The sequence below is a fragment of the Hippocampus bargibanti genome, linkage group LG05 (genome assembly GCF_051943395.1).
Source record: "Hippocampus bargibanti isolate YZ-2025 linkage group LG05, ASM5194339v1, whole genome shotgun sequence".
Taxonomy (NCBI): Eukaryota; Metazoa; Chordata; class Actinopteri; order Syngnathiformes; family Syngnathidae; genus Hippocampus; species Hippocampus bargibanti.
The window spans coordinates 15,809,839-15,836,440 of record NC_142738.1 but is presented as its reverse complement, the minus strand read 5'-3'; the positions used below and the strand labels follow the sequence as shown (position 1 = coordinate 15,836,440).

At 42.7% G+C, this 26,602-nt stretch overlaps 1 protein-coding gene across 2 annotated transcripts; it reads left to right on the top strand.

Moving 5' to 3' along the window:
* On the top strand, positions 1–21,143 carry LOC148898056 (muscarinic acetylcholine receptor M2-like). 2 transcript variants are annotated; one of them, XM_088996901.1, is made up of 5 exons: positions 184–274; positions 1,220–1,330; positions 7,174–7,354; positions 8,296–9,165; positions 19,670–21,143. In XM_088996901.1, exons 3-5 carry the CDS (start codon positions 7,202–7,204, stop codon positions 19,979–19,981), a joined length of 1,335 nt encoding a protein of 444 aa, XP_088853027.1. In that variant the 5' UTR covers positions 184–274; positions 1,220–1,330; positions 7,174–7,201; the 3' UTR covers positions 19,982–21,143. The 2 variants fall into 2 exon arrangements, with proteins under 2 accessions (XP_088853026.1, XP_088853027.1); XM_088996900.1 differs by lacking the exon at positions 1,220–1,330 and having other exon boundaries at positions 1–274.
* The last annotated feature ends 5,459 nt before the right edge of the window (positions 21,144–26,602 follow it).

Below are 26,602 nucleotides of genomic sequence, written 5' to 3'. Positions count from 1 at the left end.
ACACACACACACACACACACACACACACACACACACACACACACACACACACACACACACACACACACACACACACACACACACACGCACACACACACACACACACACACACGCACACACATACACACACATCATCAGAGGGGGAGGAACATCCAGTTACTTTCTGCTTGCCTCCAGTTTGTCCACAGAGGTGACAGTAACATGGAGCACATGAAGAGTGCTCATCCACGTCACTACTTATTTGTAAAGTGAGATTCTCCAACAAGCTTTAAAGGTAAGGGCACTTAAAAATAGCAATCACATTATTTGTGGGAGTATGTATGTGTGAAGCGAGGGTCCACTTGAAATCAATTAGTAGTGTTTGGTCATGTGCTGAAAGTCTTTCCTCTGTTCTGCATCTCACTGGTGTGATATTTTAATGCATCACTTATTTTGTATATATCAGCGGAATTGCAGGAAATTATCCAATTTCACTTCCAACGGATTATTTACTGAGTACAAATATGTCATTACAGTGTTCATCGAATTGTCACTGGTGAATGTATAATGTAGTGACAATAAGAAAAAATATATATAAAATAATTTCTTCCATTTTTCTGTTGGTTGCCTGTTGTTACACCAGTTGGTGGTCACAAAGTGAAACAAGTTGTGATCTGCTCTGCAGAGGAGACAATATAAAAATGAATTTTCTGAGAATAACCGGAGGACATTTTCCTAAAAAAGAAAATTAAACAAATCCTGAAATATGAGGGACATTATTGTCAGATATTCTGCATGGGACAAATGCACGGGTTGTGTGAAAATATCATTATTTTGAGTGACACATCATAACAGAGAGAGCCCTGGGTTCACTCAGTTTAAAACAATATCGTGGTATCAATTTTTATTGATGGATTTAATTATTATTACGGAAGGTAATAATTATTGGCCTAAAACTCTTTTTCATTTGACTGATGAGGTAACTATATAGTAGGCTGTAGTAGTATAGTGTAGTGATGGTCCATGACATTAAATCCAATCTACCGTCATTCAGAAATACGGAATGATGAATCTTTCCCAACACAGATTCTGTATTAATCTTTTGATACTGAGCACAAAGGATTTCCAACAGCGGCTTCCCCGTCGCTGTGCATTTGAGTGCATCTGAGGAATCCCCCTGGGTTGCATGCAGAAAATTAGATGACTGAAATAAAGTTATGCTGCTGGTTTGCTGTTGCAGATGCCTCTCTCTTTGCTGACTTGGTTTCATTCAGAACAGTGTCTACTTAAACAACCCCACGGACAACACCCCACTACTTCGGCCCCAGACACCCCTCATAGGCTCATCTAGGTACAACTGCATACACCCCGCTGTCCCACCGCCATCACCGTCTTGCGTGAGGCCACAACTCAGGCAGATGTGAAATTTTCCACTTCTCAGAGCACAGATCATACCTGTCAACCTGTACGTTTTTGCCGTACAAAGTACGTTTATTATGCATCTTAAGACGTGTACGACGTACGAGAAAATCGGTACGGAAAAATTTGTCAATTATGGGTACCATCCGGTATACACCGACTATCACGAAATGGAAAATCAATCAAGTCAAACGAGTTCGCCGCGGCAGCCTCTTTCTTGGTATCGTTTTTTTTTTTTTTTTTTTTTCGTTGCAAACGAAGCGAGCGGTTTGATGCTACTGTGCGTATGCGTCTGCCGCCTGGGGATTTCCAATTGCATCATTCATCATGTAATTTCATCATTTATTAAGAATATGTACATAATGATATAACGAAACACATGTACAATAAAACATGTTAAACTACATAAATAAACAGGTTTGAAAAAAAATATGGTGTACGATTATTTTGTATTTCGTAAGGGAAAATACGACAGTTTTTGAGGGCATAGAGCTGTGGAGGTTGACAGGTATGACAGATACACAGAGCTCAAAATTGCTATCACAAACAAACATTGCTAATTTCTCCAGTAATAATAAAGGGGATCATTGTGGCACCTTTATCAAATAATATATGAATACAATGTCAGGTATATCATAGTCATCAGATATTCTGATTATATGTATTAAATGTATGTGTATGTGCAAATCGCTGATGATGTGTTTTGGAGCCCATGTTTGTAGTGTCAAAAGTTTTCTTCTGGCCAACCAGTCAGAGGAGAACATCATGGAACAATGCTCATGCCCTGTGTGGGGTAAACCTTTGGGACGCTGTTGTTGAATATGTACATGCCTCAATCAGCATGAGGTGGACGAAAAACAATGGTTTCGCAGCTTGGTGAAATGATGATAAACTGGTTAGCACATCCCAAACCTGACTCAGAAAGACAAATGTGGGTGCTTATCTGCTGCAGGTTAGGGTAATGCAACAGGTTTCTCACTGGTTTCTATAAATGCGCTACAGTGTAAGACAGGTACAGTGCATCCAGAACATTTGTGCTTAAGCCCAGAAGAAGTCACACTTTGGCGTTTGTGGGCGGCAAAAGATGTCACACATCGGATCGAGTAAGACACAAATACCTAATAGTGTTCATTTCTCCTATTTGTCCCTTACATTTGGCGGCGAGAACATGTCTGTCATGAGAGACTGATATATAGGCTGTTCTATATTTATATTTGTAGACTACGTGATTAAAATCATTTAATAGCTTGCTGCCATCTGATCCCTCCACTCATTAAACGCGTCCTTTGATGAAGTTGTGTACTGTGTGTCAAGGTTCACACTGACACTTGTAAACATGCTGCTTTTAATCTCCCCGCTAAACACTGACACCAGATCTGACATTTCACCATATTGACACCCTTAAAACTGCTTGGATAAAAGCAGTGGTGGGCCATGAATTTCATCACGAGGCCTTCAGTAGTGCTCCGTCTGAATCAATCCTGACTGAAAAAAAGTGCGGTGTAATTTACTACAAGTCCAATAGAGTGTACCAATAGCGAGGAAATAACTGACCGACCTTTCTTAATGATGAAAATAATGATTCTTAAAAACTCCATCTTGAAACTAGCTTTAACAATATATATGCAACCAAGTACATTTCTTCTCCTCCTTCAGCCATTGTGGGTTGACAAAAGTGTGATTAAATAAACACAATCTATTTGCTAATGCAGCTCACTACCGATACAGTGTGCTAGTGCTAGCCAGTTTGCTATTGACACTAGCGGATTGTGATGAGAGCAGTTTTAGCAAACAAGCCACATCATAGTTTGCAAACTATGATTGACTCGTGACGAGCCAATCATAGTTTGCAAACTATGATTGACTATTAACACCAGTCCGTAATTCAGATATTTTTAGGCCAGCAGAGACGGCTTTGGAGGCCTCGACGGTCCGCCACTGGATAAAAGTAATCCGATTTGGGTGAAATACCTAACCCTGCCCAAAAAGGACTGAGACCATACAGGGTTATTTTTACGCAACGCATGGGATTGAGGATTTTTGCCCAAGATTTTGATTCAACAAATTGTAAAAACTACTCAGATTGATGGATTACAGCTAACAAGACATTATTGAAAAAAAAGTCAACATTATATAGGAAAAAGAAGCAAGTTACTTTTGCCAGTGATTGCCACAGCAAGTCACTCTTAAATGTTTGGCACAATTATTACACCAGATGCTCTTCCTGACACATCCCACCTGTTTTCAATGAGTGGATTGTGTTCTCTGACTGAAATGACTCGATCCTGATGACCAAAGTTAGTGGTGGAACCAACGGGCCCTTGCAGCCACTACCAATATTTTTGAAGAATCACGCTGAACTCTTCCTGTTAAAAATGATGGCTTGCTTTAACTCTTCAGCTCCAAAGTCAATCTTTCTCCCTATCTACTCGGTCCAGATTTTTTTTTATTTTGTGTGACTTTCTAAAGCCAAAATAATCACCCTGCTACCTTAGCTATATTGTATACTGCTGCTTCTGACTGTTACATCTACTGGATGTAATCATCCGACGGGTTTTGTCCTTGACAGGCAATCACTGTTATTGGAGTTGAGGTCGGACCATTAAAAATGCCATTTCGGTCACCACTACCAGTTGAAAGTTGTGACCGGACGCGGCCAGCAATAGCATAATTTTTACTGCAATGCAAATGAAAAAAACACCTTCCCATTTTATACCCAAAACATTTTTAAATAAACACAGTCATATGCCAAAAAAATTAAGATGTAGATTCGAAAAAATATGCACAGTGTCTTCAAACTTCTTGGGCACGACTGCACTACACTTCTTTATATGCAATGCAGATTGTACTATCCCATTAAAAAATATGTTTTATAACGTGTCATAGAGATCTGTGAAATGGTGACTATCGCTGCATATATGCAGGACTCCACTGTCCATTTTGCTTTAATATTTAGAGTTATTTTAATGGCACTTTCTCAACAGCTGCTGCTGTTTATATTACAAAGGTTTTATTCAGAAAGAAAGAAAAATCTACCCATTTGGTTTTTGGTTCCTGATTCCAGTTGATTCCAGATCTCCACAATTAAAGATGGAGCCTCTATGAGCCATAGTTCACATTTATGCACGCAAATGCAGATTCGCCGAACCTTGAGGCAGCCGGTCAACCTCCCGTACATCTAAATCATAGTCCACCACCTTCCTAAAGCACCATAATGCTGAAAAATTGGTCCGGCTAAATATATGTCCGGTCTAAAAAACGTGTTCACATGAAACAGAAACACGGTTATCATACATGCATGCGGGCCATATAAATTACACACACAAAGAGAAAGACTTCGAATGGGTCGGTGATGAGTAAGAGATGGAGTTAGAAATGTATTTTGTAGTAATGACGTTTCTCAGGCTGTAAGAGGAGGAAGGAAATGTCTCTCAGGTTAAGTATGATGTTATCATGTGGCCTAATGGAGCCACTTACAGGCTAAGAACAGCATGCAAGGACCCTTGTGTGTCTTAACATTGATTTTGGAATGAAAATATGTTGCTTTAATTGTCACATTGTTATGTCGAGCATATTTGGCAGCTTTTTATCTTTTTTTTTGCTATCAGGTCAATGTCTCGCATCAAAATAGTTGTTTTGTTTTAAGTGTGCTGTTTTCTGTCAGTCAAGTTGTTTATTATTTTGGGTGCAGAGTGTGCGGTTTTAAATATGCAGAGTATTATAGTTTGTGGACGGAAATCATCATAGAGTTGCATCACAGGTGGTTGGATATGTCGTGGGGTGTACCTCGCGTAAACGTAACAAATGAAGCAGACAGTTTTAAGGCTGATAAAAAAACATTTCAATAACCTCCACCCACCAAAGAAAATACTGTACAATATTGGGAGTAATTTCTCAACCCACCATCAACTGGTTTAAATGCACACTTGTTGGATGGCAGCTTATGTTACTACAAAAGCCCAATGTACCTTTCACAGTTGTGTGCTATTCATGTTCTTCAAACACATTCAGAAGCCCAGACTTATATCGACAACTGACATCAAATAGTAATACCTTTTTTGTATTCATTTCATAGCATGTGTCTTCGCAGGGCAGCTACCAGAATTTTGCCGCTTTATGCAATCAGATTTGAGGTTCAATGTGTTGCATGCAACATATTGTTTCAGCCAACACCTTCAACATCTTCAGTGCAGGCAGACATCAACAACACACATTGTTGATATCATAGTTTGTCTTTTAACTCATGCACTAGATTGTAGATTTATCTCCTGAAAGCCTTACAACCTATTATGACACGCACTGGTTTTTACAATTAACCTGTTCACCTGTGGAAAAATTACTACAATGTTGGATTGGATTGGATTGGATATGCCTTTATTAGTCTCACAGTGGAGAAATTTACATTTCACAGCAGCAAAGTGATGAAAGGAATGAAAGTAGAAAAACGAAATACATGTTTTTGGGGCATTCTTCTACTTTTCCCAGGCTTTTGTTGTCTTTGTCCCAACTTTACATATGTTGAACTAATAAATTTGTACTTGCAAAAGTATTTAAAAATCTTTGTCACAATTTAACATGAAAATATCTGTATATGTGGAAAATTTGTAACGTAAATTTAAAAATCAAAAGACTGCGCTATCGCCGAGGCACAAAGACAATCACAACATAGTGAGGGGAGACTATAGACAAAAATGCTTGAAATTCATTTGAAGACGAGAGCAAAACAGTATTACCAAAGAGTCCAGGACGATACAATTGGCCGTCAAACGTGCATGACACCTACTCAAAAGGGATTTTGTACATCCAAGGCAAAAGCCCTAGGAAATTTTAATACAACCATTTTGAGGTATATTGCTAGGTGGCTGTCAACGACACAGTCCCTTCCCCGCTGTCAGGACATATCCAATCAAGGTCTACACTTCCAGGTCAGTTAAGATGCTGGTTTATAGAAAAACTTCCCAAGGGAAGAGCAATATTCATTTACTCAGATTTATTATCAGACTACTAAGCCTTGATTTGAGTTATAAGATTTCTTTTTAGATAGTTAGGAAGTGCTTCTCTCAGTCTAATCATAATTTAATATCTTAAAATGTGCCTGGTTCGAAGATGTTTATTTCAAGGAAGAAATCCGCTCATGTAATGCCTCTAAGACCGCAAAATTAAAAGAGACTGTCTTAAAAATTAGCCAGCGAGATGTTGTGTGTCACGACGATCCTCTCCCAGCCTCGGGGTACGCCTGTGAGCAAAAAGCTAATTTAGTTATGATATCAGCTTCGTTCTACAGTAAAGGTCGAGTTTTCGGAAAAGCAGATCATAATGCAATCATCTCCATATTGAGAGAAAGACGCAAAGGAATACGATCAGTCCAATACCATTATATTCAATAATTATATCTTGTCGGGAGTCACACTATAAATGATGGACTGACGAATACTGCATTCCCTTTATGCGGCCGCTTTTTCTAAGGCAGCTGCTGAAGACTTTATTTGCTCACCTGGTCATTGCTCACACATACTTGTGTAAGCTGAAATGCTGTCACACACCTGCCAAATGTTCCACGTCATTTTGCATTGATGACCTTCAGTGGCAGAGTATGTAATACAGTACAAACAGTACTTCGGTTTTAGCTGACTTATTCATAAATGAAGTACAGTAGCTAGATCCGAACTTCTGCCCTCTTTTTTTTAAGTTATCGGTGTGTGACTGTGAATACTTTTGTCACATGTGCCAACGTTGCTGTGAAATAAATGTAACTTTTTTTGTATCTGTCCGAAGCATCTGTCACCAAATCTGCGGGGACGCAATGGAGACTGTGAATACGAGCAGCGGGGTTGAAGCTGGCCTCTTCTCAGCCAGTCCTTACACCTCTGTGGAAATTGTACTCATCATTCTGGTAGCGGGATCCCTTAGTCTGATCACCGTCATTGGAAACATCCTGGTCATGCTCTCTATAAAGGTTAGTTCATTGTTGAAGTCAAGTCAGTAAACTCAATGTACAGGTATTTATTTTCCTTTTGGACAAAAATCTCCTTGGTGTGGGTATGAATGGTGATTGACAAGCTGGTCAGGGATGACACAGTCAGACTGTCCTCCTGAAGTCATGAAAAAATAGAATGATATGTTTACATTATGCACATTCCACAAAAAGAGATTCCTCAATCTCCAGCACTATTAACATATTTTATTATCCTTGCTGTCATTGCCTTTTATTGAGCATCATCATCTTTATTAAGTTCATAGAGTTGCTTGTTCTGTAGCTACAAGGGAACACAAGCCAGTGTCTTATTGTGCCGGTCCTTGACCCAGATAAATACAGAGGGTTGTGTCAGGAAAGGCATCCGACGTAAAAGCATGGCCAAATCAAACATACGAATCAAACCTCTGAAGATGGATGACACTGATTCGCTGTGGTGACCCTGTAGGGAAAAGACAAAAGGAAAAGAAGACATTATGTTTGCAATAATCACGTTTCAGGCGACCATGGAGAAGCCATGATAGCAATGGATGTCCGACCAGAAAAAAGCCAAGGCACTGAAAGTTCGGCTTTGAAATCAATCTACCTTGTGAAATGTCAATAACTGTTTGTACTCTGTCTTTGATGGACGAACATTTTGACAGACTTCACACCCCGTATTTAAACAAGGGATGTGGAGAAGACAAAATTCAAATACATAGTATTGGTCAAAGGCTATGCAAAGATGTGTTTATGACTTTATTTTTAAAATATGCTTCCTTTTCCATTTCATATTTTACTCCAAGCCTTTTGCAAGGTCTCCTGCTGTGGGGAAGCAATTAGAGAATCAATGTTCTGCCATGTAACCTAATAGAAGGGAGAAAATATACATCACACAAAAAAGATTAGCATCTGACAGCCTGCTTCGTGTGGTTTCTCCAAAGGTAAACAGGAACCTGCAGACCGTCAACAACTACTTCCTGTTCAGTCTGGCCTGCGCGGACCTCATAATTGGCGTCGGCTCCATGAACCTGTACACTGTCTACATTGTGATTGGCTACTGGCCACTGGGAGCGGTTGTGTGCGACCTGTGGCTGGCTGTGGACTATGTGGTCAGCAATGCCTCAGTCATGAACCTCCTGATCATCAGCTTTGACCGTTACTTCTGCGTCACCAAGCCTCTGAGCTACCCTGCGCGCCGTAGCACTAAAATGGCCGGTCTGATGATCGCCGCCGCCTGGGTTCTGTCCTTTGTCCTGTGGGCACCGGCTATTTTGTTCTGGCAGTTTATTGTGGGAGGGCGAACTGTGCCGCATGGCGAGTGCTACATTGAGTTCTTCTCCAACCCAGCAGTGACATTCGGCACTGCCATCGCCGCCTTCTACCTACCCGTGGCCATCATGATCTACCTTTATTGGCGCATCTCCAGGGCCAGTCGTAGCCGAATGCAGAGGGACAGCAGGAAGACATCCGGCACCAGTGTCGGAGAAGTTCACTCTCACAGTCACGAGGACGCAGGTGAGAAAACGATTCTGAACAGCTGCATTCAGAAGATGAGGGAGCAGCTCAGGGAAGCTGTGCAGAGCACAGAGAAGGAAGCACCACAGCAGAACGGATCCACTCCTTACAAGGAAGAAAAACCCGATAAGGTGGAACCAGAGGCGGACAGTGTTCAACCCTCCACGTCTACGGAGAATGAGGTCCCTGTGTCAGTGCTGAAGGGACTGAATGCCATAAGAAGGATGAATCAAAGAGAACCAGCTTCCGGGGCAACATCTTTGACGGACTGTCAAACCACAAGAACAATGCTTAAGGTAAACAACTTTACTGCATTGTGTCAGCATAGACAATTTCTCTCACTCATGGTATGACGAACGTCATATGGAGGTGTCCAAATTACAACCAGATACCAATAATGCTGTCCATGATTGGAGCTGATGAACTGCTCACATAAAATCAACCATTGTCTTTTTACCCTGTTCTACTTTTATGCAACTCTGGATGGAAAGGCAAGAGAAGCAAAAAAGAAGGAGTCTGCTCTCATCCTTCACTTGCTTGTTTTACACTAATCATACAACATTTGTGAAGACGTGGCTTGGAGAACTGTGGTTGGATTACTACTTCTACCAATCCAATTGCCACGGATGAAGAAGTGGTTTCAGATAGCCACAAGACTACTAGATTGGATTAACCTTTATTAGTCTTGCAGCGGAGAAATTTACATTTCATAGCAGCAAAGTTATGAAAGGAAGAGGAAAGGAAAGAAAGAAGTAGAGAAACACAATACAGGAGCTGCTGGAAAGGCAGCCACTCTCACAGCGTTATCTTGAAGTCAATAGAGCAAAAAACTAGATAACAAATATGACAACACAAGACACAGTCATTCAACCCAATGACTTTCTACACCTTTGTTGCGTAAAGCAGTTCGAGATGAAAGAGGAGAGGATCAAAGCGTCCTTTTCACTACTGGATCAGGGACGTCATGGTGGAATGTGCACATCTACTTCAAGCTAAATGTTGAAAGCAAACACGCAGCTGTAGCATCCATTGACGAAACAAGATTGTCTCACATCCCCTGTCCCGCGTAAATCCGCTTCAATTCCAAGCTGTGACAGCTCCACATGCGCATCGGCACTCTGCGCTGACGCTCCTTTCTTCTCATCGCAGGCTCCACAAGCCATGTGTCCATCCAGCCGCAGACTGTTCAACTGCACAGAGCTTTCCACTGAACAAAGCGGGGCTGTGAAAATGCTGCCCATTACAGGCGCAAAAAAAGCACAATCGCCCTGGATGACAGTCAAATGGCACACACATTACTCCCAATCAAAACAGTGCTGACATATTCGTACTGCCGAAAATGCACAACCGTGAGAGCAGTTTCTGACGGCTGCCAACTCGCGCACCATCTATCTTTGGACTTCTTTGATGAATCAGTTATTCTTTTAGCACCTTGCTATGGAAAGTTTGGATACAACTGCTCCAGAAAGTCCACTGAGCTCCAAGTAATAAAATGTAAACAGAAACTTAAACGTAAACAGAAACAATATTTATCACGGATCAGTGCAAACGTCGGCAGTGGATCTAGATTAGGGGATCTAGATTTTTTTTCCCCTTTACTTGTGTGTGACCAGATACCAAATGGCCTACAAACTGTTGGTTGGGGACCACTGAGCAAGACTCCCTCCCCATCTGAAGCAGTGAATAAAAATATCATCAGAATTATCATATCAAACATTATCAATATTACAGCACTATGAAACCATGAGCAATCAAATTGTAGGGCAACCAAACAAACAGACATTCAACACCTCAGCAATTCCACACCGCTATCTGCAATTTCTGCTCGAAATGAATATGAGATATCAAGCAGTCTGAAGATGGCTTTTGCTCTTCACAGCCTATTCCTTGTTGGCTCGACCTGACCAGTATCAAGCTGACACATCTGCTGCTATGATGCTAAGTACTTGACACAACCACTTCAAAATATTTTTTTGTTGCCAAAATTAAACATATGTGTACACAATGGCTTTTCTCTTCGGGAGCCCTCAATGGCCTGGCTCCTCCATTTTTGCTGGATTTGTTTGTCATTTTTATTGCATTTTGGGTTAATTGCCACAAATGGTCGATTTCATATTTTATCCCAAATCAACACTGTTGGTCTGTTATTTACAAATATTACATTTTGTATGAAGCCATTCTAAAGTGTTGAAAATAGCTTGTGGATAAATCTTGGAACTCTTTTGAATGTTCGACAATCTGAGAAGTGCTGTAAAACTTCACCTCTTCGATGACTGTGTGGGAACCATGCCGACTCAAGAATGAAAGCTTTGTTGTTGTTGTAGTTTTGGACATATAGTAAAAATCATAAAGTTGGCATGTAACTCATTCATTGCCATTCCCAGTTTTACTTGGCAATTTAAAATCATGACAAGGAGCGTCATTCCCGAATGTTTTCCAGTTTTGTTCGACTGTGAATCAAGCTCCGGTCAAACCACTGGCAATGTCTTTCCCTTCCCCGAGGGGGTGTTGCGCTCTCCACTATAGTAAGGGAGATACGGTGTTGTGGGATCCAGAAAAAAACCACAAGACAAGCAATGTGATACGTCTTGACTCAACAGTGGTTTACTTCGAATGCCCCGATCTAATGCAAACGTACGCGCACAACAATTTCCGGTCCAACGATCTAAATCGGTCCGACACGAAACACGAACCGAAGCAGGCGTTCCATGTTTAAATAAACATTTTCGATATATATCATTTGTAAACCAATAGAACTACGCGAATGTAACCAAAATAGGAAATACGATAATTTACAACCTGTCACATACTCCCCCTCAAAATAGATGTTGTCCCCAACATATGTACTAGTAAATACATAAATACGCTGGACGACGTGCCCAAAACAATGACGCACGGTATTATGAACTGCATCCAAATACGAACTATAATAATGAACAGTTTACAGACTGGAACTCTTTTCATACATTCTGTTTACATTATAACAATCAACAATTCACAGACTGGAACTCTTTTCATACATTCCGTTTTACTTATACAGGGCTCATCGGGGTCTTCTTGTTTCCATCTCACTGTTCTATTAAACCGAAGTGTCGATTAACCATTTCTGTAGTATTTCGTGGCATAATAGGGGTGTGCGCCATACATCCAAGGCATTGTCTGTTCACCATGATATGGTACTGTCCCTACATTGTAGCAAGATGGCGAACCAAGGCGATCATACGTGAATACCTTGGGTCTCCTGTGTTCTCGTCGTGGCCGTTGATTTCCCCCAATATCAGGATTACTGGGGGGTGGCTGGGGAAAAGGGGGACACACTGTCACAGGTGGATCATTTTCCGGACCAATGTTGCCCTCCTGAGATTGGTCAACTTCCGCAGCTCCCGGCTCCGTCCCCGGCAGTTCATTCCCCAGTTGATTGTCATCATGGTGGGTTGTCTCCACAAAGCTCACGTCCCGCGGTTCTGGTGAGTCTGGTCGGGTGCTCTGGCTATGCAACACTGGATAATACTCATCCTCCTCATCATCCTCTTCCGGATCCATTTCCGGCATCTTGTTCGGTCGTTGCCGAGTGGACTTTTCCTTGGACTGGGACTGTAGTGAAGTCTCTAATGGCAAATGATCACATGGCAGCAAGAGATTGCGGTGGAGTATCCTAGATCTGCCCTTCCCCCTCTCAGGTTTCAGCTCATAAACTGGAATGTCTTGGCTGACTTGACGAACCACTGTATGAACAACATCCTCCTAGTGGTTTCTCAGTTTGCCTGAACCTCCACGTGGGGTTAAGTTTCGAACCAGAACACGCTCACCGGGCAACAGGGTAGAATACTTTAGTTTACTGTCATATAGTCTCTTACTCCTGGCAGCAGCTTTGTTGTTATTTTCTTGCGTGATCGCATACGCTTCCTCCATGCCCTGTTTCCACTTCTTCACATAGTCCTTCTGGTTGGTTTCACCCTGGTTAGAGTCTGGATTCAAACTAAACAACATATCAACTGGCAAACGTGGTGAACGTCCATAAAGTAAGTAAAAAGGTGAGAACCCTGTCACCTCACTTTTGGTACAGTTGTAAGCATAAACGAGTTTGTTTAGTGAGTCTTTCCAGTTACTCTTTTGTTTCTCTGTCAGTGTCTTTAACATCTGGATTAGTGTTCGATTAAATCGTTCAACCTGTCCATTTCCCTGTGGATGGTAGGGGGTTGTCCTTGAACCCGCAACCCCACAATATTCCTTCAGTTGAGCAAAAAGTTGATTTTCAAATTCACCACCCTGATCATGGTGAATTCGAAGGGGGAACCCAAACTTTAAAGCATAGTCATTAAAGATTTTGTTTGCCGCTGTTTTGCCAGATTTGGACGTTGTAGCATAAACTTGAGCGAAACGTGTAAAATGGTCTACTAGCACAAGCACGTATTCATAACCACCCTTACATTTGTCAAGATGCAAAAAGTCAACGGAGACAAGTTCAAAAGGCTGAGTAGTCACAATATTAGTGAGAGGGGCTCTGGTCTCACAGTTGGGCTTTTTGTGTTTTAGGCACACACACTCTCTCAGTACATAGTCCTCTATTTCTTTTTGCATAAAGGGCCAGTAAAAACGATCCCTTACAAGGGAAAGAGTCCTTTCTACACCATGGTGGCCCATTTCATCATGCAGCTCTTTTAACACTGTCACCTTGTGTTTTTCAGGAAGCAGTAGTTGGGTTCTGTTTGCCGTTTTTCTGTACAAAACACCTCTGTCATTAAAGTGTAGCTTGTCCCATTCCCTCACAAGACAAACAACTTGAGGACAATGCTTTCTTAGTTCAGTACCTAGCGGTTTCGTCTCCGCCAGTTTGTATCTAATAATATGTCCTATAATGGGGTCAGTCTCTTGATCTAGCTTGATCTGTCCAACAGTCAATGGGGCTATCGGTGTGTTTAGTGACACCTCGGCACACGTAGCTGAGATTCCCATAGACCAAGCTGCACTAGACTCGTTCTGTTGGTCAACCGCTTGTACGGCAGCACTCACAGCATCATATGACATTTCTTTTGTACATCCTTCCATATATGTTACCATATCAAGGGGCATCCTAGATAAACTGTCTGCATCAACATTTTCCTTACCGGGACGATATTTAACAGTAAAATTAAAATCAGAAAGTTCTGCGACCCACCTGCACCCAGTTGCATTTAACTTAGCAGTCGACAGTACATAAGTGAGTGGATTATTGTCGCTATACACAGTGAAGAATGGTGCATAGTACAAATAATCACGAAACTTGTCTGTGATCGCCCACTTAAGCGCCAAAAATTCCAACTTGCCCGAGTGTAAGTTATACTTCTTCTCAGCTGCAGTTAATGTCCGAGAGCCATAGGCTATCACGCGAAGTTTGCCATTTTGTCTTTGGTACAACACAGCACCTAAACCCCGGTTAGAGGCATCTGTATGCAAAATGAAAGGATGCGCGAAGTCAGGAAAACCTAAAACTGGTGGTTGAACTAAACAGTCTATTAGCTGCTCTAACACTGACTGATGCTCATCACTCCACTCAATACGTGTGTTGGAAGACACACTGTTATGTCTCACTTTCCATTTTTGTCTTTGATGCTGCTGAGTCTCAACATTCAGAGGGGCTTTAAGCAAAGCATACAAGGGACTAGCGATACAAGAGAAATCTTTGATGTATTGCCTATAATAGCTTAATAGTCCCAAAATGGCTCGAAGCTCACCGACAGGGCCTGGCTGCTTGTTTTTCAGGGCACGCACTGCTGCTGTATCTGCCGGGTCCATTCGGCTCCCCTCAGCAGAGACAATCCTGCCGAGGTACCTCACTTCCGGCTTGAAGAGGTCACACTTTCGGGCTTTGAGTTTTATTCCATTTTCCCTGAGACGTCACAACACTCGTCTGACGTCCTCAACGTGGTTGTCAAATGTCCCGCTGAAAACAAGAATGTCATCAAGATAGGGGACACATATTTCGTCCCGTAACCCCTCCAGACATTGTTCCATACACCGCTGGAACGCTGCTGGTGCATTCATGAGTCCAAACGGAATTCGAATCAATTCATAAAGGCCCCAAGGGGTCACGAAGGCAGTCAGGTGTCGGCTCCCTTTGGACATGAACCCCTGGTGGTATGCTTTGCCTTGGTCCAGCAGCGAGAAGATGGTGTTACCCCCAAGGCTATCCACCACGTCCTGTACCCGTGGGATGGGGTGCCGGTCAGGGTGTGTTTTCCGCTTCAGCTCTCTGTAATCAATACATAAGCGCAGTGTACCATCTTTTTTCCTGACACAGACGACAGGGGATGAGTAGGAGGAAGTGGACTTTTCCACCCACCCCTGCGCTATCAAGTCCTGTAAATAATCTTTCACCTCTCTGTACATTGGCTTTGGGACAGACATATATGTCTTTGAAACGGGCTCAGTGTCTTTCAACAAAATGTCCATTTGTAGGTTTTCCACACACCCTATGTCGTCGTCCGATTTTGAAAATGATGCCGATTCCTCTCTCAACATCTGCTGAACGGTCTTTCTTTTATCTTCGTCCAAATGAGAAAGGTCAATTGGGGGGTCCCACTGCTCACTGAGAGCGATGGTGGTATTCTGGACATGGACCTCATTGACAACCGCTGAAGGAAGGTCCCTTTTAAATATGTTAGCTGGGTAGACAGACCCTACTGACTGCACTGTACCAATAATAGCCTTTACTTGAAACCTAATATCATGATTAGTAGGGTTCTGGACACTAACAACTATCCTAGGGATGGAACCTGCCTTTACTGAGACCAACGAGTCACAAAGCTCGAGGCCATCTGGCCACTGTGGGTTTTCACTTGGCTCAAAAACCAATGTAACATCTTCCTTAAAGGGCTTAGCCTGTACTTTGCATGGAATAATAAGTGAGCTATGCCTGGCTATAGTGAATCTCTCATTTGTTGTTTTTACACGGTACTCATGTGCTTGTCCCAGACTAACTGCTTTTATGAAAGTGGCAGCTTTATTGCGCTTAAGGTGGGGAAAAGCTAGTCTAACCGATTTCAAGAGCTTTTCTGTATCCCCTGTTTGTGACTCATTAGAGAGGCTATCTAACACAAGACGCTCAATGACATTAAACCCTATGATAGGACACTGTTGCTGGTCACCTTTTAGTACTAATACTGGTACAAGTAGCCCTGGATCATTAGCACCAAGTTTAAATGGTATCTCAAGCCATCCTACATAAGGCATATCCGTTCCATTAGCTGCCACAATATTGAGAGTGTTATCAGGGTCAATAAGTTCATTCACATTTTTCAATGACACGTCAGGTAAGTTTGTTTGTTTCCATAACTCATCTACAGCACACAACTGGGACCCCGAGTCCCAGAGTGCTTCAACCCTTTTGTTACCCAAAAAGCACCGAATAAGACATTTCTTTCCCACTAACTCCCTGACCGAAGGTAATTTGCCACACTGTTTCTTATCTGTACGCTCGACAAATGACTGCTTATGTCTCTTCTGAACGGGGCCACATGTGTGGGGCTTACATTCCATTTTCATAGCACCACTGTAATACTGGGACCTATCTGTCTCTGTGGTCACACCATGTCCCACTGGGGTAACCCTTTCTAGTTTAAAGCGTGGTTCCTAGCTGAGTTCTGTGCTTTGCAGCCTGCTCTGAAATGTTCACTACTTCCACATTTAAAACAGTGCTGACAATATTCTTCACCTGTCTGAATACAAGAATAACACCTGGGCTGAGGGCGACGGGGCATGTAGTACTGCTGAGGGGCGAACCGCTGCTGGAACTGTGCTGCCCCCCTCATCGGCCTGGGGCCTGGTGCTGGGTGGTACTGCTGAAGAGCTGATGGGGAGTGCTGGGTGTAGTAGTGCCTGGCTGGTGAATCTACCTGATATTGTGAAGGTGGAATGAAGGCGACCTGTTCAGGGTAGTGGTCAGGCAGGCGTTCAGGTCCTCCACTGGTGGGCTGAGAAGTGGCTGTTGGTTTCTGAATAGTCTCTTTGATCTGGGACACTTCTGCACGCAGCTCTTTTAACAGCATCATCTCTGACCCCATCTCTTTGATCTCTGAAAGGAGTTCATTCGGCACAGTAACAGTATTCTGCTTTAAGACTGTCTTCTTCCCAATCGGGACTGGTGTGTCATCTAACTGGACAGTGTTCAGCGTTGTCACCCGTGCAGCAGCATTTTTCTTTTTTTCCTGTCGCTCTTTTTCATTTGCACATGCCATGTTTAATTTTTCTAACAGTACTTCATCTGATGTGGTGGTTAGCAGGAGGAAAGGTTGCATGTCACTCTTTACATTGTCACTCTGTAACCCCGTCAGAACTGTGTGCAGGAATAAACTCTGGACCAACGTGGGATCATACTTCACCCCTGATTCGGCTTCTTGAGATGCAAAAAGAATCCTTTGACGAAGATCCATTGCACGCAGTAGAAATTTCTGTGGGGACTCTTTATTAGTCTGCACTTCCGATGAGAGCTGCTTGTACAACTCAGTGGCTCCTCTCTCTTGATAGTGAGATCGGAGAATCCTTCGTAAAGAAGTTAGGGTAAGATTTTCTTTCCCTTCGAGGTAGCTTCTCAACTGCAGACCTGGTGTTATGGCACGAACCACTGCATCGATGATCTCATCCCCCTGGTAGCCTTTACTGAGCCCACTTTCTATCCGTCTGACCAAATTAGGAAATGTGAGTTTATCTTTTTGTCCGAGTTCCCCTATTTGTCCAGGTATTTTGAAATCTTTGCGCCAGGGGGCAGTGTCTGGGGGCACTATGCTTCTCTTTCGCACTGCATCCCGACCTTTTTCACTTGATTTGGCTATTCCTAGTTCAAAATCTTTTATACTTTCAATCAAGTCCTTTACACGTAGCAAATCTGACATTCCTCCATCTTCTAGCTCTAATTCAGCTCTTTCAATGTAGGTTGACACAATATTAATTAGTTGGCCTCGAGTCTTTCCTGTAAGTTGCTCTCTTTCCAGTCCAGATATTTGGATTTCAGCACATAACTCTGACAACTGTCGAAAATTCAGTCCAAATAACTTGCCTTTGATGTCCAACTGTAATTCCTCCAACGCCATTTTCGAGAGGGTAGACGCAGTTCAGCTGGCCGGATTCACTTCAAAGTCTTCCAGTGCCCTCTAGTGGTGGCTGTACGCACAGAGATGCAACTAGAGCACATGTAGAAACAAACCAGTAAACGGCGACGCCACTCCGACTGGGTTGATTGGGGATATTCGGCGCGAGCTTCTACCCACGGCAAGTAGACAACACTCGAACGCAAATATCCCAGCGGTGCCTCCAAAATGTTGCGCTCTCCACTATAGTAAGGGAGATACGGTGTTGTGGGATCCAGAAAAAAACCACAAGACAAGCAATGTGATACGTCTTGACTCAACAGTGGTTTACTTCGAATGCCCCGATCTAATGCAAACGTACGCGCACAACAATTTCCGGTCCAACGATCTAAATCGGTCCGACACGAAACACGAACCGAAGCAGGCGTTCCATGTTTAAATAAACATTTTCGATATATATCATTTGTAAACCAATAGAACTACGCGAATGTAACCAAAATAGGAAATACGATAATTTACAACCTGTCACAGGGGCAGCATTTACCTTTTGTACAGCCGCCCCCACTTTCAATGAGGATAACTCTACAACAAAGTAAGCGCGAAATTAACTCTTTTTTTCTAAGGAAAGAAGCGAATCTACGGTTTCTTATGCAGCATTGAATGTTTATGTGGTCCTAAAACTTAATATTCTGTGGGTCCTGCAATTTGAGTGAAAATTACAAAAACCCTGGTACTCGAGTGGACATATTTTTGCACATCGTCTGGCAGGGAATGTGTTAAGTCAAAGTCAAAGTCAGCTTTATTGTCAAATATGCTAATATGCATGACATACAGCACAGATGAAATTAATGTCCTCTCGGACCCAGCATGCAAGGCACTAATAGTTGGCTAACGTGGCTAAAAAAGACATACAATTGACAAGACTAGACATGTAATTTCTGAATGTAAAGTGAGGTAGTGTTGTATGTAAAGTGAGGTAGTGTCGTATGTAAAGTGAGGTAGTGATGTATGTACAGTGAGGTAGTGACGTATGTAAAGTGAGGAAGTGACATATATAAAGTGACGTAATGTAGTAATGCAAAAACAAACAAGAAGAAAGGGTTGAAGTGGTTGAAGTGAGGTCTTGCAGAAAAAAAATGAGAAAGAACAAAAAATAGAGTTCAGGATGATAGTGCAGCGTGTAGCATGTCCTCAGAGTTCGGTGAGTGTGGCAGTGGGATGGGGCAGGTTGGGCAGGGCTGGGAGGGAGTTGAGTCTCCTGACTGCCTGGTGGCAGAAACTGTCCTTGAGCCTGCTGGTCTTGGCTCGGAGACTCCGCAGTCTCCTACCCGATGGCAGCAGGCTGTGGGAGGGGTGGGTGGGATCGCCAGCGATCCTGATGGCTCTGCGGGTGAGGCGGGTGTTGTCGAAATCCTTAAGAAATCCTGTTTTGTTGTTGTCATTTTATTTATTCAATTATTCAAGGAATATAAGTTTTGATTGATAATGTACCCATCGTCCTTCAACATTTGTGAAGTTTTGAAAGCCTTTATATTGGCTGGTATGGCGTGAACACAGACTTTGCTGTGGATGGTTGGTGTTTTTTTGGTTTTTCTCAATTTTTATTTTTTATTTTTATGATGCAAGCATTCTGTAAGTGACAAAATGTAGGTCAGTCTTTCTCACTACATTTAGGCCATCAGAGAACACCTCACAAGTTGCGATCACTGATGTGTTGCCATCTATTTCCCTCCAGGTGACAAAGCAGAGCGCAGTGGCCAAGTGGCGCAAGAAGAGCACATCTTCAAGAGAAAAGAAGGTGACACGCACCATTATGGCCATCTTGGTGGCTTTCGTGGTGACGTGGACGCCATACAATGTGATGGTGCTAATCAACACCTTCTGCTCCGTCTGCATTCCTAACACCCTTTGGACCATTGGCTATTGGTTGTGTTACATCAACAGCACCATCAACCCGGCGTGCTATGCCCTCTGTAACACCACCTTCAAAAACACCTTTAAGCATCTGTTACTGTGCCAGTACAAGAACATACGAGCAATGCGGTGAGGTTGCTCTTGACGCAGAATCAATGGACGAAATGTAAAATAAATATCCAAATGTGATCATAACTTTCAAAGTACAATGGAACCTTGACTTACAAGTGCCCCAACTTTCTTTTTTTGTCTCACTAGACACTATCCACCAAATGTTTTTATGTTTGCCACAGGGCTCATTACCAGGGCCTTCTGTCATTCAATGTCGATGTTATGGCAAAATCTTGTACTGTATTTGTAGGCAGTCCAAATGAAGGTGAGCACACATATGGATAACCCACAAGTACAATCATACTGTGACTTACAAGTGCCCTAGAAAAAAAGCAATTACTCTGTCGGAACAAGTACTATTGTCGGAGCTTATTTGGGACATTCACTTTCTCCCCTTCTTTATCTTCGTTGTATCATTTCCAGGAGATCTCAGTGTGCCCAACAACGTTTTTGCACAACACAGTACTATAATGAAGATGTTCAACTGTAAATTTGGAATTGACTGTATTTACCCCCCAAAACGGACGGACGGACAGAATGACAGACAGACAGACAGACAGACATAGATAGATATGTGACGGGTGTCACAACAGTGACTGTCTTCATCTCCACTATGCTGCCATAATAAGGTCAGACACGTGGATGTGTCTTTTTATTTCTGCAACACAGTGTGGCAGAAGGGATGGGTGAAGTCGCATGGGTTTAAAATTCGTCTTGTGATTAACATAAGTCTCGTCCAGATTGTTCTCAATATGCAAAACATTGTAGATAACAAAACAGAATGAACAACGTGTGATCGTATAGTGGTTATTTCCAGAAAAAAAGAGAAAACAACGCAAGTTCACGGTTATTTACATGATGTCCCTGAACGCATCACATGCAGAGACGTCGGCAGAACACGCGGTCGGAGGGAACACGCAGTCCGTAATGGCGGCAGTACGACCTGCCACGAACACTCACGGCCAAATGACACGAGGCACAAGAAACTAAATACTATACAATAAAAACGAAATGAAACAATCATTACCTGCAACACAGTATGGGAGAAGGGATGGGTGAAGTCGCATGGATTTCGTCTGGTGATTAACTGCGCAACAGAAAAGCACTATGAAGCAAATGTGCTTCAAAGTTCCACACGACAAAACGTGAATTAAATAATGACATGAAAAGTAATCTGGACTCAAAAGGAATCAGGGAACTAATGAGATAACACTAAATAGTACAAAAGGGGAAACAAAATAAGATATTGTCATGAAAATGTGCGTTAATCCAGACCATCAGAGAAATGCGACTCACCATAAATCTCGTCCAGATTGTCCTGGAAACTATGGGCGGGACTTGGTGCCACACTGTGCGCCGTTGCGTCACTTCCGTCATAATTTAATAATCTAGTGCACAACTCCATTACAGATAGATAGATAGATAGATAGATAGATAGATAGATAGATAGATAGATATGTAACGGAGTTGTGCACGTAGATTATTAAATTATGAAGGAAGTGACGCAACGGCGCACAGTGTGGCACCATGTCCCGCCCATAGTTTCCAGAACAATCTCGAGGAGATTCAGGGTGAGTCGCAATTTTCTGTTGGTCTCGATTAACACGCATTTTCATGACAATATCTTATTTTGTTTCCCCTTTTATACTGTCTAGTGTTATCTAATCAGTTGCCTTATTCATTTCGAGTCCAGATTACCTTTTGTGTCATTATTTACTTCACGTTTTGTCGAGTGGAACTTTGAAGCACATGTGCTTAATTCAGAGTGCTTTTCTATTGCGCAGATAGATAGATAGATGGATGGATGGATAGATAGATAGATAGATAGATAGATAGATAGATAGATAGATAGATAGATAGATAGATAGATAGATAGATAGATAGATAGATAGATAGATAGATAGATAGATAGATAGATAGATAGATAGATAGATAGATAGATAGATAGATAGATAGATAGATAGATAGATAGATAGATAGATAGAATGTGGGTGCAAAATGTGAAGTATAAATAGATGATGTGAATAGTCTTCCTGATTGTCATGATGTGTTTACCCTGTTTTCAAACAAACTACACAACGTAAAGTGGTACTCATGTGTCTCAATGACCATAAACTATTAGGACACATTGTGCTTAAGTAACGTTGAACCGTGTGTCTGTGCAACTTTGTTCATTTTCACTCTGGGTCCAGTGCAGGTTGTGAAACTAAATATGATATTTAGTAATACCGTTATCGCGCGCTCTCTCCCTTTCTGACTCAATGTTGACCTAAACCATGAACAATAAATCATGGCATGAAAATAAATGTTGTGGCATATTTAAATAAAGTGAATAAACGAGTGAAGCACATTCTGTGATTTATAGCAATGAGAGCGAGCAGAAGAGCAGAAAGAGGTTTTTCTGTCATGCCTCGAACTAGTACGGAGCCCCTAAGGGGACATCGAAGAAAAAAAAAAAAAAACTTTGCGAGATCTCGCAAAACTTTGCGTTCCCTCGCAAAACTTTGCGTTCCCTCGCAAAAGTTTGCGTTCCCTCGCAAAACTTTGCGTTCCCTCGCAATACTTTGCGTTCCCTCGCAATACTTTGCGTTCTCTCGCAAAGATTGCGAGATCTCGCAATCTTTTTTAAAAAAATGTGCGTTCCTGTACTTCCGGGTCAGCTTGGCTCAGGTAGACGGTCGCGCGCGCTGCTTATTGAGAGAAGGCAACAACTCGGCGCATCATGGAGGAAGACTTGGAACACTTCTTGCAGTCAAGAAACGTCCCTCACGTGGACATTGCACGTATGAAAAGCGACAAGGTGGGCATACAGCTACAAAGTCTGATGTAATAAGCAAAACAAGAGAAACATGGACATTTTTTTTCGAAGTAGTATTGGTAGTAGGTCAATAAAGTGAAAGTGACGCTAACATTTCTATCTACTCTACCTGTACTGTTAATTCTATTTTAATAATGAGGTTATTAACACAATTTAAAATCGATATTACAGTTAGTAATTGGGCTGCCGCTACCTAATGTACTATTCTCGTGTAATACTGAATACAAATTCGGCTCCCTTTGGACATGAACCCCTGGTGGTATGCTTTGCCTTGGTCCAGCAGCGAGAAGATGGTGTTACCCCCAAGGCTATCCACCACGTCCTGTACCCGTGGGATGGGGTGCCGGTCAGGGTGTGTTTTCCGCTTCAGCTCTCTGTAATCAATACATAAGCGCAGTGTACCATCTTTTTTCCTGACACAGACGACAGGGGATGAGTAGGAGGAAGTGGACTTTTCCACCCACCCCTGCGCTATCAAGTCCTGTAAATAATCTTTCACCTCTCTGTACATTGGCTTTGGGACAGACATATATGTCTTTGAAACGGGCTCAGTGTCTTTCAACAAAATGTCCATTTGTAGGTTTTCCACACACCCTATGTCGTCGTCCGATTTTGAAAATGATGCCGATTCCTCTCTCAACATCTGCTGAACGGTCTTTCTTTAATCTTCGTCCAAATGAGAAAGGTCAATTGGGGGGTCCCACTGCTCACTGAGAGCGATGGTGGTATTCTGGACATGGACCTCATTGACAACCGCTGAAGGAAGGTCCCTTTTAAATATGTTAGCTGGGTAGACAGACCCTACTGACTGCACTGTACCAATAATAGCCTTTACTTGAAACCTAATATCATGATTAGTAGGGTTCTGGACACTAACAACTATCCTAGGGATGGAACCTGCCTTTACTGAGACCAACGAGTCACAAAGCTCGAGGCCATCTGGCCACTGTGGGTTTTCACTTGGCTCAAAAACCAATGTAACATCTTCCTTAAAGGGCTTAGCCTGTACTTTGCATGGAATAATAAGTGAGCTATGCCTGGCTATAGTGAATCTCTCATTTGTTGTTTTTACACGGTACTCATGTGCTTGTCCCAGACTAACTGCTTTTATGAAAGTGGCAGCTTTATTGCGCTTAAGGTGGGGAAAAGCTAGTCTAACCGATTTCAAGAGCTTTTCTGTATCCCCTGTTTGTGACTCATTAGAGAGGCTATCTAACACAAGACGCTCAATGACATTAAACCCTATGATAGGACACTGTTGCTGGTCACCTTTTAGTACTAATACTGGTACAAGTAGCCCTGGATCATTAGCACCAAGTTTAAATGGTATCTCAAGCCATCCTACATAAGGCATATCCGTTCCATTATCTGCCACAATATTGAGAGTGTTATCAGGGTCAATAAGTTCATTCACATTTTTCAATGACACGTCAGGTAAGTTTGTTTATTTCGAATAACTCATCTACAGCACACAACTGGGACCCCGAGTCCCAGAGTGCTTCAACCCTTTTGTTACCCAAAAAGCACCGAATAAGACATTTCTTTCCCACTAACTCCCTGACCGAAGGTAATTTGCCACACTGTTTCTTATCTGTACGCTCGACAAATGACTGCTTATGTCTCTTCTGAACGGGGCCACATGTGTGGGGCTTACATTCCATTTTCATAGCACCACTGTAATACTGGGACCTATCTGTCTCTGTGGTCACACCATGTCCCACTGGGGTAACCCTTTCTAGTTTAAAGCGTGGTTCCTAGCTGAGTTCTGTGCTTTGCAGCCTGCTCTGAAATGTTCACTACTTCCACATTTAAAACAGTGCTGACAATATTCTTCACCTGTCTGAATACAAGAATAACACCTGGGCTGAGGGCGACGGGGCATGTAGTACTGCTGAGGGGCGAACCGCTGCTGGAACTGTGCTGCCCCCCTCATCGGCCTGGGGCCTGGTGCTGGGTGGTACTGCTGAAGAGCTGATGGGGAGTGCTGGGTGTAGTAGTGCCTGGCTGGTGGATCTACCTGATATTGTGAAGGTGGAATGAAGGCGACCTGTTCAGGGTAGTGGTCAGGCAGGCGTTCAGGTCCTCCACTGGTGGGCTGAGAAGTGGCTGTTGGTTTCTGAATAGTCTCTTTGATCTGGGACACTTCTGCACGCAGCTCTTTTAACAGCATCATCTCTGACCCCATCTCTTTGATCTCTGAAAGGAGTTCATTCGGAACAGTAACAGTATTCTGCTTTAAGACTGTCTTCTTCCCAATCGGGACTGGTGTGTCATCTAACTGGACAGTGTTCAGCGTTGTCACCCGTGCAGCAGCATTTTTCTTTTTTTCCTGTCGCTCTTTTTCATTTGCACATGCCATGTTTAATTTTTCTAACAGTACTTCATCTGATGTGGTGGTTAGCAGGAGGAAAGGTTGCATGTCACTCTTTACATTGTCACTCTGTAACCCCGTCAGAACTGTGTGCAGGAATAAACTCTGGACCAACGTGGGATCATACTTCACCCCTGATTCGGCTTCTTGAGATGCAAAAAGAATCCTTTGACGAAGATCCATTGCACGCAGTAGAAATTTCTGTGGGGACTCTTTATTAGTCTGCACTTCCGATGAGAGCTGCTTGTACAACTCAGTGGCTCCTCTCTCTTGATAGTGAGATCGGAGAATCCTTCGTAAAGAAGTTAGGGTAAGATTTTCTTTCCCTTCGAGGTAGCTTCTCAACTGCAGACCTGGTGTTATGGCACGAACCACTGCATCGATGATCTCATCCCCCTGGTAGCCTTTACTGAGCCCACTTTCTATCTGTCTGACCAAATTAGGAAATGTGAGTTTATCTTTTTGTCCGAGTTCCCCTATTTGTCCAGGTATTTTGAAATCTTTGCGCCAGGGGGCAGTGTCTGGGGGCACTATGCTTCTCTTTCGCACTGCATCCCGACCTTTTTCACTTGGGTTGGCTATTCCTAGTTCAAAATCTTTTATACTTTCAATCAAGTCCTTTACACGTAGCAAATCTGACATTCCTCCATCTTCTAGCTCTAATTCAGCTCTTTCAATGTAGGTTGACACAATATTAATTAGTTGGCCTCGAGTCTTTCCTGTAAGTTGCTCTCTTTCCAGTCCAGATATTTGGATTTCAGCACATAACTCTGACAACTGTCGAAAATTCAGTCCAAATAACTTGCCTTTGATGTCCAACTGTAATTCCTCCAACGCCATTTTCGAGAGGGTAGACGCAGTTCAGCTGGCCGGATTCACTTCAAAGTCTTCCAGTGCCCTCTAGTGGTGGCTGTACGCACAGAGATGCAACTAGAGCACATGTAGAAACAAACCAGTAAACGGCGACGCCACTCCGACTGGGTTGATTGGGGATATTCAGCGCGAGCTTCTACCCACGGCGAGTAGACAACACTCGAACGCAAATATCCCAGCGGTGCCTCCAAAATGTTGCGCTCTCCACTATAGTAAGGGAGATACGGTGTTGTGGGATCCAGAAAAAAACCACAAGACAAGCAATGTGATACGTCTTGACTCAACAGTGGTTTACTTCGAATGCCCCGATCTAATGCAAACGTACGCGCACAACAATTTCCGGTCCAACGATCTAAATCGGTCCGACACGAAACACGAACCGAAGCAGGCGTTCCATGTTTAAATAAACATTTTCGATATATATCATTTGTAAACCAATAGAACTACGCGAATGTAACCAAAATAGGAAATACGATAATTTACAACCTGTCACAGGGGCAGCATTTACCTTTTGTACAGCCGCCCCCACTTTCAATGAGGATAACTCTACAACAAAGTAAGCGCGAAATTAACTCTTTTTT